The 21,716-nt window shown below is 40.2% G+C and overlaps 6 protein-coding genes across 9 annotated transcripts; 3 read left to right on the top strand and 3 right to left on the bottom strand.

The window, feature by feature from the left end:
• Nucleotides 1-2,200: 2,200 nt before the first annotated feature.
• On the bottom strand, nucleotides 2,201-6,696 carry LOC119551093 (leucine-rich repeat extensin-like protein 3). 4 transcript variants are annotated; one of them, XM_037860271.1, is made up of 4 exons: nucleotides 6,479-6,696; nucleotides 3,319-6,424; nucleotides 3,032-3,184; nucleotides 2,201-2,878 (listed from the first exon to the last, which is right to left on the bottom strand). In XM_037860271.1, the coding sequence occupies exons 2-4, from the start codon at nucleotides 3,319-3,321 to the stop codon at nucleotides 2,339-2,341; spliced, it is 696 nt and encodes a 231-aa protein (XP_037716199.1). In that variant the 5' UTR covers nucleotides 3,322-6,424; nucleotides 6,479-6,696; the 3' UTR covers nucleotides 2,201-2,338. The 4 variants fall into 4 exon arrangements, with proteins under 4 accessions (XP_037716199.1, XP_037716197.1, XP_037716198.1 ...); XM_037860269.1 differs by having other exon boundaries at nucleotides 2,204-3,184; nucleotides 3,319-6,006; nucleotides 6,198-6,424; XM_037860270.1 differs by having other exon boundaries at nucleotides 2,204-3,184; nucleotides 3,319-6,018; nucleotides 6,198-6,424.
• A 1,058-nt stretch (nucleotides 6,697-7,754) lies between these two features.
• On the bottom strand, nucleotides 7,755-8,003 carry LOC119551950. The gene has a single exon (XM_037861640.1). It carries the CDS (start codon nucleotides 8,001-8,003, stop codon nucleotides 7,755-7,757), a length of 249 nt encoding a protein of 82 aa, XP_037717568.1.
• Nucleotides 8,004-10,168: 2,165 nt separating this feature from the next.
• Nucleotides 10,169-11,322, top strand: LOC119549899 (putative gustatory receptor 59b). Its single transcript, XM_037858208.1, has 2 exons — nucleotides 10,169-11,107; nucleotides 11,164-11,322. Exons 1-2 carry the CDS (start codon nucleotides 10,169-10,171, stop codon nucleotides 11,320-11,322), a joined length of 1,098 nt encoding a protein of 365 aa, XP_037714136.1.
• Nucleotides 11,323-13,200: 1,878 nt separating this feature from the next.
• LOC119551982 (putative gustatory receptor 59b) lies at nucleotides 13,201-14,351 on the top strand. The gene is made up of 2 exons (XM_037861700.1): nucleotides 13,201-14,139; nucleotides 14,196-14,351. The coding sequence occupies exons 1-2, from the start codon at nucleotides 13,201-13,203 to the stop codon at nucleotides 14,349-14,351; spliced, it is 1,095 nt and encodes a 364-aa protein (XP_037717628.1).
• Nucleotides 14,352-19,530: 5,179 nt separating this feature from the next.
• On the bottom strand, nucleotides 19,531-19,794 carry LOC119549903 (glycine-rich cell wall structural protein). Its single transcript, XM_037858214.1, has one exon. The coding sequence runs from the start codon at nucleotides 19,792-19,794 to the stop codon at nucleotides 19,531-19,533; it is 264 nt and encodes an 87-aa protein (XP_037714142.1).
• Nucleotides 19,795-20,834: 1,040 nt separating this feature from the next.
• LOC119550711 lies at nucleotides 20,835-21,465 on the top strand. The gene has a single exon (XM_037859589.1). The coding sequence runs from the start codon at nucleotides 20,912-20,914 to the stop codon at nucleotides 21,443-21,445; it is 534 nt and encodes a 177-aa protein (XP_037715517.1). The 5' UTR covers nucleotides 20,835-20,911; the 3' UTR covers nucleotides 21,446-21,465.
• Nucleotides 21,466-21,716: the final 251 nt, after the last annotated feature.

The following is a 21,716-nucleotide window of genomic DNA, read 5'->3' on the forward strand; positions in this document are numbered from 1 at the left end:
CACAAATAGAAGCAGCAGCAGATGGCCGGCCGCTTACCAGATACGCGGCGAGGAGAGTTTGGAGACTTGGATGAAGAACGAGAGAGTTTGGAGACCAAGGAAGGAGAGCGAGAGAGTTTGGAGACTTGGATGGAGAACGAGAGAGTTTGGAGACCAAGGATGGAGATCGAGAGAGAATGGATACTTCGCGGGCAAGGCAAGAGTGCCGTGTGCAAAAGCGGATAACGGAACTCCACCGGACTTTGGACTCTCCCGTGAACTTTGGACCGGGAGAAGAAGTGCCACATCTCGGCAGTGAAGCGGCACACAGGCGTGCCACAAGCATTACGGGAATCAGCGGGACGGCAGCAGTGGGCGAAGCATCGATTGGAAGCGGTACGTGATGGACAAGTGGGTCAACCAGGAGGCACGGACTTTGGACCCGGTGTGGAGAGATACAGCGGGCCGTGCGCAAAAGGGAAGTAACGGTTCCCGGAGGCCCTATACAAGGCCGCAGAGCGCTGGCAGCTGGATCAGTCGATCATGAGGAGTCAAACCTTCAAGATCAGTTAAAGTACCAAGTGAAACAGTCAGTCAAGCAAGTAATCTACGAGGGAGCCACAACCAAGCGAGTCGTCGGAAGCAGCGCCGTGGAAAGCATACAAGGAGCAAGATCGCCACGTCGAGACGTTGGGGATTGGGACATCAGGAATCTCCGAATTGAGACACAAGTGGCTGAGATCCGGAAGGCATCACACGGCTAAGTCAAGGCGTTCGTTTTCCAACTTTGTCACGACCACACCCTGTCAGAGACAAGCGGAAGAGTCCTACGACGAAGAACCGTCAGCTTGGGGAGGAAAGTTGTCTGAGACCCAGCGTACCTTGCCCGACCAAGTAGGACCTGGAGTGACGGACGAGCGGTAGATCGATTTGCGGTTTCAATAGGCGGTCGCCTGGAGAGCCCTGCGATTACCGGCGAAGTTCCTGAACAGCAACCGCCCAACTCCCCGAGTGCCAGATCGACAAGCTACTGGTCAGGAGACAACGCAGAGGACATCGGCAGCGACGCCAGCAGACATTTCCGGCAGCCACGTTACCATCGCCGCGCGGAGCTCATTGGGGAGCGCAGGCGCGTCACGGACGATAAGCATTAGGGTGAAGCCGGGTGGAACGTTCATCAGCGCTAGGCGTAAAGCAAAGTGAACTGCTAGGCAGCTTCCTGGCGGCAGCCTGGACTGTCAGCGCGATCTGGGCAAGAACCTAGCGGGACCGTCCGGGACAGAGCAAGGGATAGGAATTGCCTCGAAAGGCGTTGGCCTGGAGAGCAAGGCTTGTTCACCCTAGTCTGAGAACGGTAACGCTTCCCTAAGCCCGAAAGGCCGAACTCTCTGCGAGTCCAAGGCACGACAAGCGACCCCGAGGCACCGCCGAGACCCAGGAGCCAAGCGAGAAAGAGGAGCACTAGCAGCCGGCGGAACCAGAGCAAGGAGATACCGAAGCCAGCCCAGCCACACACACGCTGTACGAATACTACGAGAATAAATCCCACTGTTGCCATTTGAACCCCTTTGTTTTCTCACTGATCTACGGGGCAGTCACGTCATATAAATTTGGTGGGACGAACACACAATCTTCTGAGCTAGCCGCACGAATCTCGTAGCGAGTAGACACACAAAATCAGTTCGTTACAAACTATATATCAGAAGTTGTACCCATTAAAAATATTTTTTTTCATTCGCATTAAATAAATTTAATAGAGGGAAGACAACTTTGACTCTCGTTGTGAGTTAATTTATAGCTACGACATAACCACATTATGTTTATTTTAAGTCACAATTCCAGAAAACCATTAGACTCGAGGACCTGAAGAAGTATAAGGGCCATCGGCGATCAAATTTGTAACCCTCGAGAGATTTCTTCCATATAAACTTGTTATACGTACGTGTGTTGAGTGGTTTTGGCGCAGACTCTTGGCCAAAGTTTGCCAACGCGGTTATGGCCTACACCTGAGGTCATCTTTGTATAATCTGCCTTGTTGTTGGTCTGATTTGGCCAACGCTGATCTCGACTCTCACCACGCTTTATGGCGCCGGATTTAAATATGCATTATGCATTAAAGCGGTCACCGAAATCGCGCAACTCCGGGCTGAGCCCCTTCGCCCCATTGATCCATTTGCAATTAACACCGCTTGTGTTTACGTTTTAATAATTTTTTATGATTATTTATTAGCTAAAATCTCAACGGGAACTTTCCGTAACAACAAATATTCAACAACAATGGGCGACTTGGCTTGTTAATTTAACAAGTCGTCGCCACGCGAATGGCTGTGGCGTTCCTTGGGTCCACCTGTGGCCCACTTTAGAAGCGGAAACGCTTGGCAGGCACATTGTACTGGTAGCCCGAATCCACGGGAGCAGGTGGTGGAGCAGAGTAAACAGGAGCAGCAGGAGCGGAGTAAACAGGAGCAGGTGCTGGGATGTCCTGGACAGGGGGCAGGTACTCAGGAGCTGGTGCTGGAGCAGAGTACACTGGAGCTGGTGCTGGAGCAGAGTAGACTGGAGCAGGTGGTGGAGCAGAGTAAACAGGAGCAGCAGGAGCGGAGTAAACAGGAGCAGGTGCTGGGATGTCCTGGACAGGGGGCAGGTACTCGGGAAGAGGAGCAGGTGCTGGAGCAGAGTAGACTGGAGCAGGTGGTGGAGCAGAGTAAACAGGAGCAGCAGGAGCAGAGTAAACAGGAGCAGGTGCTGGGATGTCCTGGACAGGGGGCAGGTACTCAGGAGCTGGTGCTGGAGCAGAGTAGACTGGAGCTGGTGCTGGAGCAGAGTAGACTGGAGCAGGTGGTGGAGCAGAGTAAACAGGAGCAGCAGGAGCGGAGTAAACAGGAGCAGGTGCTGGGATGTCCTGGACAGGGGGCAGGTACTCGGGAAGAGGAGCAGGTGCTGGAGCAGAGTAGACTGGAGCAGGTGGTGGAGCAGAGTAGACTGGAGCAGGTGGTGGAGCAGAGTAAACAGGAGCAGCAGGAGCGGAGTAAACAGGAGCAGGTGCTGGGATGTCCTGGACAGGAGGCAGGTAAGCCGGAGCGGGAGCCGAGGGGATGTTGAAGGTCGGCGTCGGCCTGTTGTAGCTGTAGCCACTGCCCAGGTTCAGGTGGGACACATCGGCGGAGGCCACGGCGATGGCGCACACAGCGAAGACGAAGAGTTTCTGCAAGAGGCGGAAGCGGATGAGCATTGGGCACGAAGATCGGGATCCATAGCCATGACATGTTAACCGCCGGCCAAGGTGAGGGGTTGACCAAGGTCAGCCACTATCAGCTGGACAGTCGACTGTGTACTCACCATTGTTGTTGATTTGTTGATGGGGCTTTTGAAGTTCGTTGGATTTGCTTTTGGTAAGCTCTGGTCGCAAGACGCTCAAGCTGAATGATGACCAACTGCAGATGGGCCGGCACTTTTATACCGAAAGACAGAGCCCAAAAAGATTGGGCCAGCTGTTCACCTGTCTTCGTGTCTTCGGTGAGGGTCTGCGCTTCTTTTTGTCAAAGAAAAGGCAGCTAGTTATGAAGAGAGTGAAGTGGTGATCGTTAACCCTGCGATGGGTGTGGGGCGAACTGAATCAATTAAAGCTTCAGTTTGTATCAGAACATTTAAAATATCTTGCAATGTTATAAAACTGTCGTTAGGTTTTACATATGTTTTATTTTATTTTGTATACTTTCCGTATTTAAATAGTTATGGTACTCAAATCTGCAATTGAAATTTTTTTAATATTTGAATATAGAATATACAACAACCTACAGAAAAAACGTTCATATTTTTTCCTTTCTCAGAAGTTAATTGCTTATCTCAGCCTTAAGATAAATGACCTTGACCCTTTTAATTTGTCCAGACTCAAGCTCAGACCAAGTGCTTCTCTTTATGAGGTTTATAGAAACCGGTTTATAGTTACTTCTTGAAATTAGGATGGGAAATGTTAAATAAATAATAATAATTAAATAACAAGCTTTTCCTTGTGATTATAATTCAGTGAATTTAAAGAAATTAATCAAATTTCCGCACTTATTTATTAAACATTGAAATTAAGATGATAACCGTAGTAAGAAGAGATAATATGCCCAACTAGGGGTTAAAAGCGTGGCTGTTCGCCGGCAACCGCTCTTCGTTATCGGGAGATTTGAATGGGTTTGGCAATGTCAATGGGACAGGCGACTGGATTGAGCGTCCACGTCCACGGGACACGCCAACACTCATTTGCATGCGAGGCAGATGGCCACGCAGCGATTAAAGGGCCTCCGCCGGCTAATGTCAAAGGTCAACTGATCTACGCGACTGCAGTTAGCGGAAATTTGTTTGTATTTAACTATTAGCCGGTGCTAATGGTTTAACTACACGCCTGACCAAGCGCTCAAGGATGCCCAGCTCGGCCTTAGCCTTAGTAAACTTGAAAATAGTGAGATCGAAAGATGTACCGAAACATGGCATGTTATTTATTGATATTATTTGGGTAAACTTTAGTTATAGGTCACATGTAAGGCAACCAAGCTGCAGTTGAATAGTTTTTTTAATGCCCGAATTTGTATTTGGGATTTTTCACATATTTTGCTCAATAGTGAGATGACACTTTTTCCACTCCCAATAAAAATACAATGAAAGTTTCGACAGCCAAACTAAATCTGTCGATTTTTACCAACATTTTGTATATCATTTTATATTTAAATCAAAAATATTAATATATTTTATCCCGAAGAGAATACAAAATTTGTTAAAAAAAATAATCTATAAATAAACAAGTAAATCAATTTGTTACCAGCGCTAAAACTTAATTTTTAAATGTTTGATAAATTCGTTGTAATTTAATATGTCACAGGTGTCAAGGCTTATTTTTTATCGTGTACAACCTTCAGACATCCCGTATTAGCTTTTTGTTTATTTTTCTTTTTACTAATCGAAGCCCCTGCCATTGTCCAATTTCTAATGCATAAATGCAGCACCTGAAAGCTATTTCTCCCAAAGCGAAATCTATTCAAAAGGTATCGCGAATTTGCTTAGCCTACTTTAAACTACCAATATCAGTTGCTATTTTTACGAAAAAGAAGAAGCAGATGACCTGCAGAAGAGGCGTAATCCGATTTAATAATGCCATTTAAAAAAATTCACACAGCAACAAACATCCAATTCGACCAAAATGACTTGGCTTGCATAAAAATGTATTTTCGTCGATACTTTCTGCTCAGGGGTCACTTAATTAACCAATTAGCTAACCATATACCACGGAAAATAAAAGTAAAATATCCAATTTATGCAGAGCAAACGTACGCCAATTATGTTTGTTGAATGCCAAGAATGAAATGATTAAAATATAAAATAATATATGGTTGGCAGGCTCTTTGTATTTGCATATGTGCCTAATTTATCATTTTAAATATTGCCCAATAAATAAATGTAAATCCGGTGGCCGGCCGAAGCTCGATATCGTTGACTCTAATTAGTTGCGTCTACCGAAAACTTAAGCTGAGCTTAAACGAAAGCTTTTGGGCGAGAGAAGCGAATATACTTATAAGTGTCTTAATTACTGAGCTACACAGCAGCCAAAAGAACTAAACGTTTGAATCTATTTATCTTACTATTTATTTTTAAATAGCTCCTATCCCGAGGTTCTTAAATTTTAAACGGGCAGAAACTTGATCAGGACCTCGATGCTTAAGAAATGCAATAGTGTATACGGTTCATATTTGTCATCGGTTATGGCTATACTTTACATTCAGTTTACCTTTAAAATTAATAATCATTTTTGAAGTAAGTTGTTGCAGTTGGAGTCGGATGGGAGGGACTTTATCGATACGTTAGGTCGATAGGGCGATAGTTGCAGCAGCGGGATGAGTCTGGCGGGCGATTTGGCCATTTGAATGGACCATGTATCCAATGACCCAGTTTTGAGAGAGGCCATGTAATATGGCGGGGGGTATGAACGATGATCAGCAGATATCGAGATAGTCGCGGCCATACTGTCCAACCAGGCAGATGCAGCTAGAAGTGATACTATACATTTTTTTTGTGCTTAAAATTAAATAGTGAGTGATGTTAAAGATATATAGTAGTTCGGTATTTAATATTAATCATTTATAAAGGCAGCCGAGGTCCCAATAGAAAGGGCCCCGGAATATTTACTTGGGAGTTCATTGATGTCTGCGGAACTTCGCCATACATAACATCCCTACCTTTTTGGCCTGTTCCTTCTTTTCCCTTGGAGCTCCTCAGGATTAGGTGACCATACACACCCGCATCGCGTATGTTCCTTTGATGGCCGCGTTTCCATGCGAGCTCTACCACTACATGACTGGTAGAGCATAGTTTCCGCGGCGCCTGTACCCTTTTCCAGCAAAACAAATCCTCTGCTTTGACCGCGTAAATATTTGAGACGGCGGCCAGGTTTCGGTCTTAAAGGCTGAGGAAGGATAGATCTGTTAAGAGGAGCATGTATATAAACGATTCTACTTACGATATTTATTAAACCTTTGTAAAACCCACAATGTGTGAGTAAACTTTCCCAGTGAAAGTCCTGCCGACTGAGAATGGGTGGTGCCCTGCAGCATCTCGAGGGCACCCATGGTTGGGTGGGAGCGCTTGGCTAGGACATCGATAGCCACCAAATTGAATCCATTTTTCCGTCAATATTTGTAGATTTTTGCTTTGTTTACGTTTTTTTGTCAATAGTGATGACCGATAGTTTAGTAATGTGAGACCGTGAAGTTATCGATACTTATGTTGCGAGCTGTGGCATTAGGGGTACTCTGCCCTGAGAAAAGACTGAGCTAGCGGCACTGCCACCGAAAAAAGCAGTTCGTAACACGTTGCTATAAACTAACTCACAACGAGAGTCAAAGTTGTCTTCCCTGTAATAAATTTATTTAATGCGAATGAAGAAAAATATTTTTAAGCTGCAACTTATGATATATAGTTTTATTATACACTTTGGGTTCTGGTCCATTTGTTGTATACCCTATACACAAAACGGGGGTCTCCGCTTTAGCGACTTTTCCTTCCATAAGTAATATGTACATCCACCTCCCAGAATTGTCCAAAATTCTGACGTTCTCATCTGAGTTGAAAATGTTCTTAAAAATATAACGACATTTTAAAGTTGAAAATGTTTTTATATTACTGGGATCAAGATGAATTGGCGGTATTTTCATAGTATACCTCAACAAATAAACTATTAGTCCAGTAAGTAGTGTACACTATCAAAAAGTTGTTAAATAAACTCAATTTAACTTTTCTCTTCTCACCATTTTGTTTTTATACTGAAACCAAAATGTATTTACACGGTTTTTAAGAACGAATGTTCTTAATTCAAGAACATTGTTCTCAATTCAAGAACATAGTTTTTGGATAGTTTTCCCTTTTTTAAAGAAATTACCATGTCCTTTTTGGCAAAACGTCCTCTGCACCAAAACATACATTACTGTTTACATAAAAAGCCATTTGAAGGCGCATCCACCTCCCAAAATTATCATCATATTCACTATTAACTTTAAAAAACCGTAGATAAAGGCGCATATCTAAGTTAAGGCTGCCACTCTGGCGGATAACCTTGCCATATGGCAGCACTGGGAAAATATATCGAAGCCATCCGTTAAGTCGATAGCATGTGGCGGTTTTCGCTAAAAAATTCAAAGATTAAAAACATGTTGTTTGTTTTCTTTTTCTATTTTATTATATTTATTTTCATTTCTTAATGATATTTGCTTAAATATAAATTTTAAATATATTGTTCCTTAGAACTGCTGATCGAGTCTTCTTTTGACGCTAGCCAAAAGTTTTGCCCGATAACTAAGTCCAGAATTTCTGACCAAAGGAGTCTCATTCTCGCATTTTCTGCTGAAGCTGATATAACATCTGTAATCGTCAAAATCTTCCTTTGGGCCGAACCATTTGTTGACTAAGAAATCCACCAATAAAAATCCTAGTACAATAAGAATTAGACAGGCAGGATTAAGTTGAATAAACGACAGAGGACCTTCCATTTTATTCTATATGTTACCTCCTTGAAATGCAGAGCGCAACTGATGTGAAGTTACCTTTATTCAACCCATTTATATACGGGAAAGGTTATACCTGAACCTTAACTTAAAATTGAATATATTTAGGCACCTGAAATTGGGATGAAAGGTCAAAAAGGGTTACTGATTTGTTTAGTAAACAAAGTCATAAAGCCTTTAATCCTAATCCTTTTGTTTTCAAGAAGTTTCGATTTTAAAAGGATTTGTACCAACATGCTTTGGAGTGAATTATTGCGCAGAAAAAGCGTACGGTCTACCTGCACACGACTGTAATTCCATTAAATTGAGTTTATAATTCTTTTGTAGGTTAAAAGCCCACCTTTAAAATAATTCCTGCACAGTAATTCCTTGCTGTAAAATTCGAAAAAAGATATTAATCTGTGCTGTTCATTTTAATATCTTCTTAATATAATAGTTCTTGGCTAAGGTGGCATTAAATAATATCATATATCCGATAATCTTCTGTTATTGGTCAGTGAATGTCCAAATTTGATATGTGCAGGTAGATAAATAATTTCCGGACCAACCCTGTACAATGCAAAATGTAGCGATTAGTTTAAGTTTGAACCTGCTAGAGAGCAGTTCCCTTGCGGCAGGAAAATGGAGAAGATAGTGGAGATATACCATGGATACGCTCTGCTCATCGGCATGACTTCCTATAGAGTGGTTAATGACAGACTCCAGCAAACCAAAATAACTCGAGCTTATGCTAGTAGCCATTTCTATATTACCAATGGCATTTTGGAATGCAGCCCAAGGAATGATGATGGCACCCTGGCTACCTGACATAATGTTTTTACTTCCATTTGTTCTTTATTCAGTTAACTATACTGTTGTGGTGTATATCCTAATCTCGCGTTGCTACCGGGATAGATTGTTTTTAGATTTGGCAAAGCTAACCAATCAATTAAATCGAGAAATGGTGCGTGCGGAAAGGAAAACGAACTCAAAACTGCGTGGACTGTTGTATATAAAATCATTTACACTTTCATATTTGTGTCTAGCGTCCTTGGTAACGCTTCTTAAGCTGAAGTCGGGCATTTGTTTAGGTCTCCTTATAAACATTGCCTACAGTTTCCTGAATGTCAACACATACCTGTACTTCACATCTTTCTGGCAAATCGTTAGAGGCTATGATTTTGTTAACCAAGAAATGAAGGAGCTCCTCAAAGCCCTAAGATCTGGAAAAAATATTTTAAAACACTCGGAGGTTCTACGGGTTCTGTGGTCCCTTCACTTGGATCTCAGTATTATGGCCAAGAGGATAAATAAAGTATATGGTCTTCAGATGATGATCTCCCGTGCGGATTATGTTATATTCACTATCATATATGGTTATGTTGGAATAATTTACGTTTTCCAAGGAATGAATCTCATTTTACTTCATGCTGGTTTGATTTATTTGGTTCGTACGGCCGACTTCTTCCTCAACGATTTCATATGTGACTTGATTTCACGGTATCAGTGCTTTCCAAAGCACGAAATTACCGAAGGAAAAATTACCCAGCAGGTGATTGAGTAACTGAAACATTTAAAGACATCTAGTTAAGATACAATAATATTTACAGCTTAGTGCCTATCTGATCTATGAGAGCAGCATGAGACTTGATTTGAAGGTATCCGGACTCTTTTCGGCCAACAAAAGTCATTGGCTTAGCATGATGGGATTTATAGTTTGCCACTGCACATTGCTGCTTCAGTTCTATGTGATGCTGAGGGATTAGTACATAAGATGTTAAATTCCTTATTTAGCCTGCATAAATTCTTATCTTATTGAGCCAAAAATAAACTATATCTTAATATCTTTCAAATTTCTTTAAATAAAATGTAAACCAAATGATATGAACACACAATTTTAAAAAGACCGCAAAAGTGTGATGAAAAACTTAGAGATTATTTCATGTGTTAATAAAGGGTATAATAAATTAAGTTTGTTGTGAAAAAGATATAAAACCGAAAAATCATCACCATCAAAAGGGAAGCGATAGCGTCAAGAAATTAAACCAGATTTGCATCGCTAGGCGAAATAACACTTTGGCTAATTGGCTCCTAACTCAACAGAAACGATGGGCGATTGACTTTAGTTGCAGTACAAACGTTTAGGACGTCGGTTCATTTGGATAGCGACAATGAGGCGGATAGTTCAGGTGTATAACGCATACGCCATGGTCATCGGGATGACGTCATACGTGACAATCGGTGGGAAGTTCAGGGAAACGAGGATTAGTCAGATTTATGCGGTGGTCATGAATGCCATTGCCTTGACCTTCCTGCCGATGGGTTTCTGGAGATCGGCCCATTTGATGACGATGGCCGAATGGCTGCCCTCCTACATGTGGATAATTCCATACGTCCTATATTCGATTAACTATGCTGTAATAGCATACACCCTGCTTTCAAGATGCTTCAGGGATGCCATGTTGCTGGATCTACAGATCATAATAGTCCAAGTAAATCGGGAAATGTCCCGAACGGGAAAAGAAATGAATTCAAAACTGCGTCGAATGTTTGCTCTGAAAACCTTTACTTTGAGCTACCTATGCATTTCCTACATACTCGTAGTAAGCGTTTACCAATGGAGAATGCCATGGTCTTACATTTTATACGGCCAACTAGTCAACACTTTCCTAACCATCCAAATTGTCAGCACATACTTTTACTTTGTTTCCTTTTGGCAAATTGCCAGAGGTTACGACTTTGTCAACCAGCATATGGAGGATATTATCTCAGATACATCCATGGACTCCAAAGATCAGGTAGAGGAACTCCGTAGCCTGTGGGCTCTGCATGCAAGCCTAAGTCGGACTGCCCGAAGGATAAACCGGCATTACGGGCCCCAAATGCTGGCCACCCGTTTCGACTACTTCATGTTCTCCATCATCAACGGATACATGGGGACGATCTATTCGAAATATGACCATTCTGCTTCGGTGGAAAAGATTTACGGAGCTCTTATCTATTGGATACGAAGTGTAGACTTTTTTCTAAACGACTATATGTGCGATGTGCTTACCGAATATCAAAGACAGACAAAGTGCTATATCACCGAAGGCGAAATGTCCAAAGAGGTGGTTTATAATCTGGTACTTAAAACAAATCTGCTAAAGTCTTTCTTAATTTCCAGCTGAGTTCTTTCCTGATCTATAACAACAGCATGCGACTGGATCTGATGGTTTGTGGACTCTATCCGGCAAATAGAAACAAATGGCTGCAAATGGTGGGCTCTATTATAGTCCACTCCATAATGTTGATCCAGTTTCAACTGGTGATGAGCACGAAATAGTAGGTCATAAGATGGAATTAAAATAAGGATTAATAAACATTTTAAAAGCTGAAATTATATATGTTCTTGGGGCTATCCTTTACACTTGTACTTTTGAGCACTTAAGATTATTACATGATAGAGGTGACAATGCTCAATACAATCTCAAACCTTAAGACTGTCACGATTATGTCCAATATGACTCCTATTATATTTTCAGTTACACTTGAACCCAGTCTAAAAGGATTAGTAAGTTTAAGTTCTAGTAAGTTAGTCTCATTCGCACATTCCTCAAAAGTGGTTATTTCAAAAACATAAGCCATGCAAAGGTTGGCCTCCTTATATAACTCATACGCCCTGCTCATGGGCATTACATCCTACAGATTAGTGAAAGGAAAGCTCCATCAAACTAAGGGAACACGGATTTATGCACTGGTTGTAAATATACTCTTTCTAGCAGTAATGCCTTATTTCTCCTGGAGAGATGCCAATTTAGTATCGTCAACTGAAACCCTGCCTCCATTTATAATGTTGACGCCTTACGTTCTGCATTCTGTTACCTATGCCGTAATATTTCTCACTTTGACCTCGAGGTGTTGCGGGGAAAATGCGTTGTTGGACTTTGAGCGTCTAAATACCGAATTAAATCGTAATATGACTCGATATGGAAAAACTACCAGCCCAAAGCTGCGTAAATTATTTATTTTTAAGACACTTTTATCAGTTACTTTATGGCTGACTAACTTCTTGACAGTAGCGATTTTCTGGTTTTGGGTCCGTACTGATATTCTAATGCTGTTTGGAGACATGCTTATATGCACTGGGTTCAATATACTGGTCAGCAGTGCGTACCTACATTTTATGTCATTTTGGAACATTGCCAGAGGCTATGAGTTTGTTAATCAGCGGATGGATGAGCTTATTCCGGTCATAAAACCATATACATCATTGGAAAAAGTGGAAATATATCAGCTATGGGCATTGCACACCCATCTTGGCAGGACTCTCCATCGGTTGCAAATGACACGTGGTTTTCAAATGCTGGCTTTGCGATTCGACTTCTTTTTAAGGGCCATCATCCATGGTTTCCACTGTTTCATTTTGTTATTATATAATACAGAGTCTACTCCTAAAACTATAAAATATGTTCTAAGCATCCTTTGGTGTATGCGCAGTGTGGGATGTTTTCTTAATGACTATATTATGGAGTTAACAACTGAATATCAGAGCAGTCCCAAGGATCTAATCATCGAGGGCATTTTGACGAAGGAGGTACTTTTTCCCTTATATGGTAAAATAATAAAAGTATAATTGAGAACCTTTTACAGCTAAGTGCTTATATCATTTACGAAAGGAGTATAAAACGGCATTTGAAGGTTGTGGGACTCTACACGGCCAATCGAAACAACTTTCTTCGAATGCTTGAAGGCATTCTTAGTTTTTTTATACTCTTGCTGCAGTTCCTTCTGTTTTTTTAATATTAACTTGTATACTAAAATTCATGTGGTTAACCCTAATAACACTTATAAAAAAACGAAATAAATACATTATTTGCAAAATATTTTCGATAAGATCTTAATCAAATGCAATTTTTATACATTATATATATAAAAATATTACATTGAAAAATAATAGTTATTTGAAGGATTTTAAGCTTTTATTTTAATTTAATATTCTTTTTTATTGAATTAAAAAATTGTTTTGTATTTAGATCAAATATTTAATACAACATTTTGAAATCAACATGTCTTTGTTTTTACTTTTCCCTTTTGTATTATCAGTGAATTAGTATCATTTCCGCACCATTATCTGATATCTTATTAATATAGGCACTTCCGCTTATTAGTACAGCAAATGACTTCAGTCAATCCAATAAACTGGTTCAGAAAGGACGTAATCATGGTTTATCCGCTAGTAAAAATATATTTCGGCTATTCGCTGGCAATTGGAATTACTTCGCGAAAACTAGCCAACCAAAGGTTCTACAGTACATTATTTTCTCGGACTTATGCTCTAGTTGCAAATATCATAACGCTTACAGTGCTGCCCTTTGTAATGTGGCAAGTTCGCTTGGTTTTCGAGACAAAAATGCACTTTCCGCAGCTCATTTTGATTACCTATAATGTGAGATATCTGGTGTCATATGCGGTAATATCATATACAGTCCTATCGCGTGGATTTCGAGATATAGCTTTTAACGAAATGCAACCATTGCTGCAGAGATTACTTCAGAAGGAAAGCCGATGTAGCGCTATACGATGTGGAAGGAAATCCCTAATAGTTCTTATATATGTCAAGTTCTTTACCATAATGTGGTTGTGCCTTACGGAAACCATATTTCTCTTTTATTCGAGTGAGCCTATGAATATAGTCAATATAGCTAGATTTATTTTCCTGACTAATGCCTCGAACATTCTGAATATGGTGCCTATGGGTTACTTCCTTGCCATGTGGCATATTGCTCGAGGCTTTGATAATATGAACCAACGATTGGATAAGATTATAACATCAAAATCCTCTAAGCACTTGAAAGAGCTGCAGGAACTATGGTTACTTCACACCGATCTCACCAAAACAGCCTTAAGAATAAATAAGATCTATGGCCCCCAGATGTTGGCCTCCCGCTTTGATAACTTTATAATTGGCGTAATACAAGCCTATTGGGGAGCCTTTTTTACCTTTCGTGTATCCACTCCTATTTTTTGGATAGTGTACGGAAGTGTTCAATATCAAATCCGTGCACTAGACTATTATCTCAACGATTACTTGACCGATTTGGTCGTGGAGTACCAGAGTTCAGCCAAGCATTCCTGGAGTGAAATTCACTGGACGAAAGAGGTACTTAAATTAGATACTAATTCTTTTAAAAAGCTTATCCATTTTCTTCAATTCAGACAAGTTCCTATGTGATCTACGCCAATAGTTTGAAGTTACAGCTGCGGACTTGTGGACTTTTTCCAGCGAATCGAAGTATGTGGTTCGATATGGTCAGCGGCATTTGGTATTATATTTTGGTGCTACTGCAGTTTCATTTTATTATGGAGAAATAATAGGATCTTCTATATATATCATATAGCAGGTGCCACAAAAATAACTTTTGGTGGTGCCTAAAAGTATGCAGTGATAAAGAAATACTCTGTTACAAATATTTTGTTGCATACCTTTAGACACTTTTTTAGGTCTAGACCTGGTGATTTTTGAGGCATCATTAACTTTAAGTTATAAAACAATTCAATAATAATTTATCTAAAATCACTTAAAAGGGTGCTTTAATTTGAATAATAAATCCCTTAGATTTCGGAATCATAAACATATTGCTGCATACTTTTAGATACCTTTTGAAGGTGATAATAGCACAATTTACTTTAAGTTACGACATATTATTAAATTGCTTGTACTCAAAATTGTAAAAATAATATTTTCTATTGTCGAACCTATCAAACATCCCTGGCAAATTGATTTTGCATAATCTGACAACCAAATGCCTCCAAACTATTGTGATTTCCTAATCAGTTTCTGCCAAGAAATAATTGTAACTGTTTGAATGGCTCACGTTTGCAACGCTTACGGGCAACAATGTGAGCAATACAGCAGCAAAACGTCCTGTTCTGCAGGAGCCAATAATTTCCTATTCGATAATTTCCAAATGAATGCGTTCAGCAAATAAATTCAGCTTTGACAGCACTCGCAGTTGAAATTTAAAACGAAATCACGTTTTGCTGTTGCATACTTTTTGGCGTATGCACATCTGCTCTACGTTGTACGTGATGAAAGTTGTGTCATAAACACAGGCACACAACTTAGCTGGAAAATGCTGGAAATGGCAGCAGGTGAGAAGGGGGGGAATCCGGAGTTAAGGGAGGCATAAATAAAATGAAATAAAATAAATCAAAGCATAATTTTCGCAATAAATTCGTTTTCGCCAAGCGCTGAATGCAAATCTAATTCCTTTTGCCTGGCGAAACGTGTATCGAAGTTTTGCACTGTTCTATTTGCGGTTTCTGAAATTTATAGGCCCTTTCCTTTTACAATCGGCTTATAGGCCAATCCTTTTTGAAAATAAATACATTGAATTGGAATTTAAATTAATTTAGTAAAAGGGTTGGCATATATATATATTTGTATATACTATGAACTACGGAAGTTAAACACTATCCATTTATTTTATCCGAAAAATATTCTCTTTGAATGTTTTAATAAAGACTTATGTATCCTTTTTTTTCTGGAATATATAAAATGTTTAATTATTCAACTCATGCTTAAATGCTATTCAAATGAAATGTTTATTATCCTATAAAATAATGATATAAATGTAAAAGTTCTTATTAAGTTGAGCGTTTTCAAGAAATAAAACCCATTACTTATTATACTTCTTTATTTTAAATAATGTTGGTTTAGTGCTATATCATAGCTTTAAATAAAAAAATTTTGGTATAGTATCTATAAAGAAGAAAGTTTGTTTTTAAAACAGGTTTTAAAGAGCCTTATCATATATTTAAAACTAGAGTGACGACATTTCACGATAAATCGGCAATCGCTTCGGTAAGTATATATATTAACATGATTTGAATTCGCATCGGGGCACGTCAACACAATTATGTTGGATAACAAGAGCCAAGATTTATGATGCCCGATTCGAGGAGCAAACATATAAACGCACGTAACGGATGCGTCGGCTGTACGCCCATTGCCGCTGGGTAGGTGGGCGTGGCCCGTCGCTTGACAATTGTCAAAATCGTCGCCATAACTCACGTGTTGCCAGCAACAGAAACAAATGCATGTGGATCGCGGGGAATTCTGGGCGGATGAGGACGAAGGATGAGGAGCTGCGGCACCGGGCATCGACAATTTCAATTGAAGCTGATTTGCTCAAAATGCTAATTACGCAATGATTTACATTCCGATTGACATATTTTAGGCGAACAGTTTGCACTCCATTCCCGCCCCTCCAACCCGCCCCAAAAAGCCTTGGATCCGCCCTTTACGTGTTGCTGAAAAGAATCCTTGATTTGCCATTGCCATCGCCAGGCCGACGTAAATTGGCTGGGATTAGAGAGCCCTTTTGCACCGAAAAATCATTGCCATTGGCTATAAGTATCTGTTAGATAGATGGATAATACAGAAATATTGACATCATAAGTTTATTCGTTAAGAATAGAAATGTATTCGAATTTATCACAGTTTTATATTTTTAGTCACACGAATACAGATATTTACAATATGAGATTCAGATAAAAACATATCTTTTATGGTTGAGTATCAAGATATAACAAGGAAGAACGCTATAGTCGAGTACCTCGACTATCAGATACCCGTTACTCAGCTAAAGGGACCAAAGGAAAATGGAGATATGCAAGCAGCAAATGCGCCACCTACCGGCGGTAGACAGATTTAAGCGTTGTGGGCGTTAGAGTGGGCGTTAGAGTGGGCGTGGCAAAGTTTTTTTTTAAATCAATCGATACGTATTGACGAGACCAATACATTTCAGTTTAAATTTTTTATCTACCATGAAAATTGTGGGCGCCACAGACTTGGGCGGTTTGTGGGCGTTGGAGTGGGCGTGGCATATTCGCGTAATAAACTTGCGCTGCGCTCAAGCCTACGGAATCTAAATCTGAAATCTCGTTTCTCTATCTTTGATATTTTCCGAGATATCCGCGTTCATATTTACGATTTTTTGAAGTTTGTGGGCGGTTTGTGGGCGTTAAAGTGGGCGTGGCAAACTTTTTTTAGGTCAGTCGGTAGGTATTGATGAGAACAATACATTTCAGTTAAAATTTTTGTTCTAGCATCAAAACTGTAGGAGCCACAGTTTTGGGCGGTTTGTGGGCGTTAGAGTGGGCGTGGCACTCTTTTGAAACAAACTTGCGCTGCGCAGGAATCTCAGGAATCTGCATGCCTAATCCCAGTATTGTAGCTCTTATAGTTTCCGAGATCTCAGCGTTCATACGGACAGACGGACAGACGGACATGGCTAGATCGACTCGGCTAGTGATCCTGATCAAGAATATATATACTTTATGGGGTCGGAAACGCTTCCTTCTGCCTGTTACATACTTTCCGACGAATCTAGTATACCCTTTTACTCTACGAGTAACGGGTATAATTATCAAGAACCATTATTACAATATTATCTTTTTATAATTTTTTTTTAACATATATAGAATTTAAAATAGTTTAAAATACAGAACATTTTTAATCTGAAGCATACATAAACGAAAAGAACAGTAGAACCAAATTACATCAAACAATTATTTGAGTAAAGGTAGAAAGTATTATATAGAAAATAATATGTAGTTCACAACCCCTTACTAAAGTAATACATTTAAAATGAATGTGAAACAAATTGACTTACCTTTTTATCATTGAATACTATAATGATATATCAGAGCCTTAGCCTTATTATAGCCTCATAAAAATTCTTGATTTTTGACAAACCTACTTGGTTTAATTTTAAAGTTCATAGCAACGTTGTAAAATAATCTTGTATTAAACTAAACAACTTTTAAAATGAACTGCATATTTAATGGATTAGCATTACTTTTTACAGTAAGTCCAGTCCGTTAGTTAAAAATCAAACAAGCGCCAAACGGACTTTAAAATGTAATAATATTTATTATTTTTTTAACAAATTAAGCTAAGCATACAATGACTAACTTAGTTGCATAAGAATATAATTTAATTAAGTTACAGCATTCAGATGGATTAATGTATTTATTCTTTCAAGATATTTTTAGGTCCATACTATTTAGACGTAATGAAATTTCCGCTTTGGTAATTTACAGGACTGTTAACGAGAAACCCCAAACTGTTATCGCAGATAGTGCAATAAAAATCTTATTTATACGAACCATCCGACTGTGTCATTACTCACAGGACTGACGGGCGACGGGCACATGTCCCGGTGAGGTCCTGTGGTCATCATTACTCTGGCTTTGCCATTGCGCTGGACGGGCATCATAAAATTGCTGAGGGGACATAAACGCGTTATTATATTATGCCTTTGAATGCCCATGACTTGCAGGGCCGGGGACCCAAAGACCCAATGAATGGAGGCCGCAGGATGAGATGGCGGCAGGATGCAGTGGCCACACGACGCCCAGGACACACAGGACACCCGGGACACACAGCTCACACAGCTCACACACAATGGATGAACATCAATGCCAGGAGCCGCGACGTTGAATGGCCAGTGGCAGGAGCAGGAGAAGGAGCCGAAGGACCAAAACGAGGAGGAGCAGGACCAAAACCCGCGTCCATCAATGCAACTTTGAGTCAACGTCAACAGCCAAAGAAGCTATTCAGCTTAACTTGCATTCTCTGGCCTTTTTCCTTTCAGCCGTAGGGTATAAATTTAAAAAATAACAATATGAGGAGATGTCCTCCAGATGTGTGCGACCAAAAAGTCACCACTGGGAAGGCGGAGGATTCCAGGCCCCATCTGAGGACCAAGAACTGCTCAAGATGCCAGGGAAAAGTTTTTAATGATGCCGCAAAGTCGTTGAACCAAGTTCGATGCACACACAGTGGATTTGACCTGACTTTGGCATCCTTGGTGGAGAGGACAAGAGCTTCGCATTGATTTACTTGGGGCTCAGGCTCAAAAGTAAGCCACAGCTGTGCCAAATCGGAATTTTGGGCAAGTGAAAGTTATTTTCGGGCTGCAAAGTTTCTGCATTCGAGTCCAAAATGTCTGAATTTTCGTTGCATCGTACAAAGTGACCCCTAATATATAAAAAATAAAAATATTAGATAAGAGTTCAGGGAACAAGAACATGAAGCAAGAAATGAAATATAAATGGAGTCACATTTTTCATTTTACCAAGGTACATCTAGCCTAACGTACCTATAAACATAACAATATGTTTGATATGATATTATTTAAATAGTTTTTCTAGACCATTAGTTAGAACTTAAAGTATTGAGACCAATAGGATTAAGACCTTCGAATCTGTTATATCATATTATTGGATCATCATTTTTGAAATATTTATGGTGACTTATATCTTATGTTATTATTCTGAATATTAAGGAAACGGGTTAATATTTGACTTGTTTTTATACTTCTTGGGAGCCATAAAGAAATGTCAAAATTATAAATGTAGGTATGCCCAAAGGTAGCTTACTATATGTAAGCCCAACATAAAACCACATATTTTGATTTCACAAAAATATATTATTTGATTTATTAATAGTAGATGGGCTTAGGAATACTTTTCACAGGACTTTTTATCTATAGAAGCCACCGCCGCCGAAACTGTTGGCAACGGCCGAGGAAGATGAGGAGGCACTGGCTCCGCCGAAGCCGTTGTTATAGCCACCATAGCCAGGATATCCGCCTCCGAAGCCGCCGTAGTTGGGATATCCGCCACCGAATCCGCCATAAGGATATCCGCCTCCGAATCTACCGAAACCAAACTGGGGAGCGGGCACAGCCTCCAGGACACTGAGGAGTGCGAAAATCACAGCGACGAACACGAAAATAGCTTTCATCTTAAGGTTGACTTGTTCACTCTAGATCTTAACGATTCAGACTGTTGATCGATCTCGACTCGGCGGTCTATTATATAAACAGATTCCAGACACTTGGTTCAACAACCTGCTCGTCTGGTTCTCCTCTTCAATTAATTGATCCCCTCGAACATGACACAATTCACGCCGAAAACAAAATATGTCAGATGACCATCCCCTCGGGGAGACCAGTTTTGGCGTTTGGGGTTAACCTTTCCTCCAAACTCACGCTTCTTTTGTGGGATTTTGGGAATCACTCGGTCCAAGCTCTGTCGCTCTGCTATTAGCATAATATAAAATACAAACAAAAATCGTTTATAATTATTGCTATGAAATTTCGCCGGGCTTTGTTATCACATTCGCTTAGTCACACAAATTTTGTATTTCATTTAATATACATTATGCTAATCAAGCCTGTCATTAATGGGTTTTCTATTGGACATGGATATAGCCGAAAATAAAAAGTTTTCCACCTCATTTCTTTTGTTCAAACTATTTTTTAATTTGTTTTATGTTTATGCTCTAGGGTATATTTCAAATGATGAGCTTGTTTTTTAGATAAATGCGTTCTAGAAACCATTTTTTGATTGTCCTACTTAAACAAATCAATTGTCATTAATGTTAGTACCCTTTTTTCCATAATGTTTTTTACCCAATTTCTTTTGTTATATTATGTTTAATTTTTTTATGTTTAAGCCCTAGGGACTTATTTGAAAATATTTTTTGATTGGCCTTAAAAAAATCAAGTGCAATTTATGGGTATTTTAACACATTAAACAAATTATTTATATTGTTTGACATTTCCTGACTGTTACGATGATTCAACGAAAACCATTGGTGTTCTATTAAGCTTCGTTATATTTGCCCAAGTCAATAACCTGACCTTGGTTCATAAACAATGTTTTTAATAAGGTTTTGAAAACAATATTTGGTTACCACTTCCATTCCCAGTTGGCCTTCGACTTCAATCCGGTTCTGAAGATCAGCTCTGGCTAGCAGGTCACATTGCCGTGAATCAGAAATTCATAAAATAGACTTAGACAGCATAGACAAGACTGAAAAGATATTCAAAATTTCTGTTGTGAACGAACCGCGAGAAATGTTGGTGGCCAGCGAATTTCAAACGCTCTGCAGTGACCTGTTCTCAGACTCCATGACCCACGTCTGCTCGGCCAAGGTGCCGGAATCCCTGACCAAGAAGTATCGCAACCGGATGATAAGCCCCAAGGATCCGTATAGTATCTACCAGTTGGATAGTCGAAACACCAGCTACCTGCTGGTCTTTCATTTCGAGGACATGCCCGATTGCCAGACCATCCAACTGACCGATGTGCACAACCTCAACTGCCAGACGAACACTGGTGAATCGAAGAATCTGTACTTCGGCTACAGCCACCGCATGTGCTATAACTATACGATGGACCTGACCTCGGCTCTTAAGGAGCATTGTGGCGCCAGGGGCTATGAGGAGAATATGCAGTCGGGTTATTATTACACCAACCACGATCCAAACCCGGATATCAGAAGCGAAGTAAACGCCGGTGCTTTGATGGGACTCCCAACTCTTTTAATATGTCTGATTATATCCATCTTATTGCTCGCAATTCTGCACTGGAAGACATCCCGTTTGTAGGGCAGGTACATCTGATTTTTTCCGACTTTCAAGTCAAAATTACTTACCTCCATTTGGAAAAATGAGGAGCCAGCATTCTCTAATCACCGCTCACTGCCAACGAATAACCGAAATAACTTGGTTCTTGATCTGTGCCGGCCATTATCCCGAGGATGTGAAAATCCGTTTTAGTGGCAAGTTATCATCGACTGGTGATCCATATTCGGTATTTGGGTTCCAGAATGACGACGGTTCCCAGGATCTGATGGTCATCATGGGCAGCGCGGAGTTC

The sequence above is a fragment of the Drosophila subpulchrella genome, chromosome 2R (assembly GCF_014743375.2).
Source record: "Drosophila subpulchrella strain 33 F10 #4 breed RU33 chromosome 2R, RU_Dsub_v1.1 Primary Assembly, whole genome shotgun sequence".
Classification (NCBI taxonomy): Eukaryota; Metazoa; Arthropoda; class Insecta; order Diptera; family Drosophilidae; genus Drosophila; species Drosophila subpulchrella.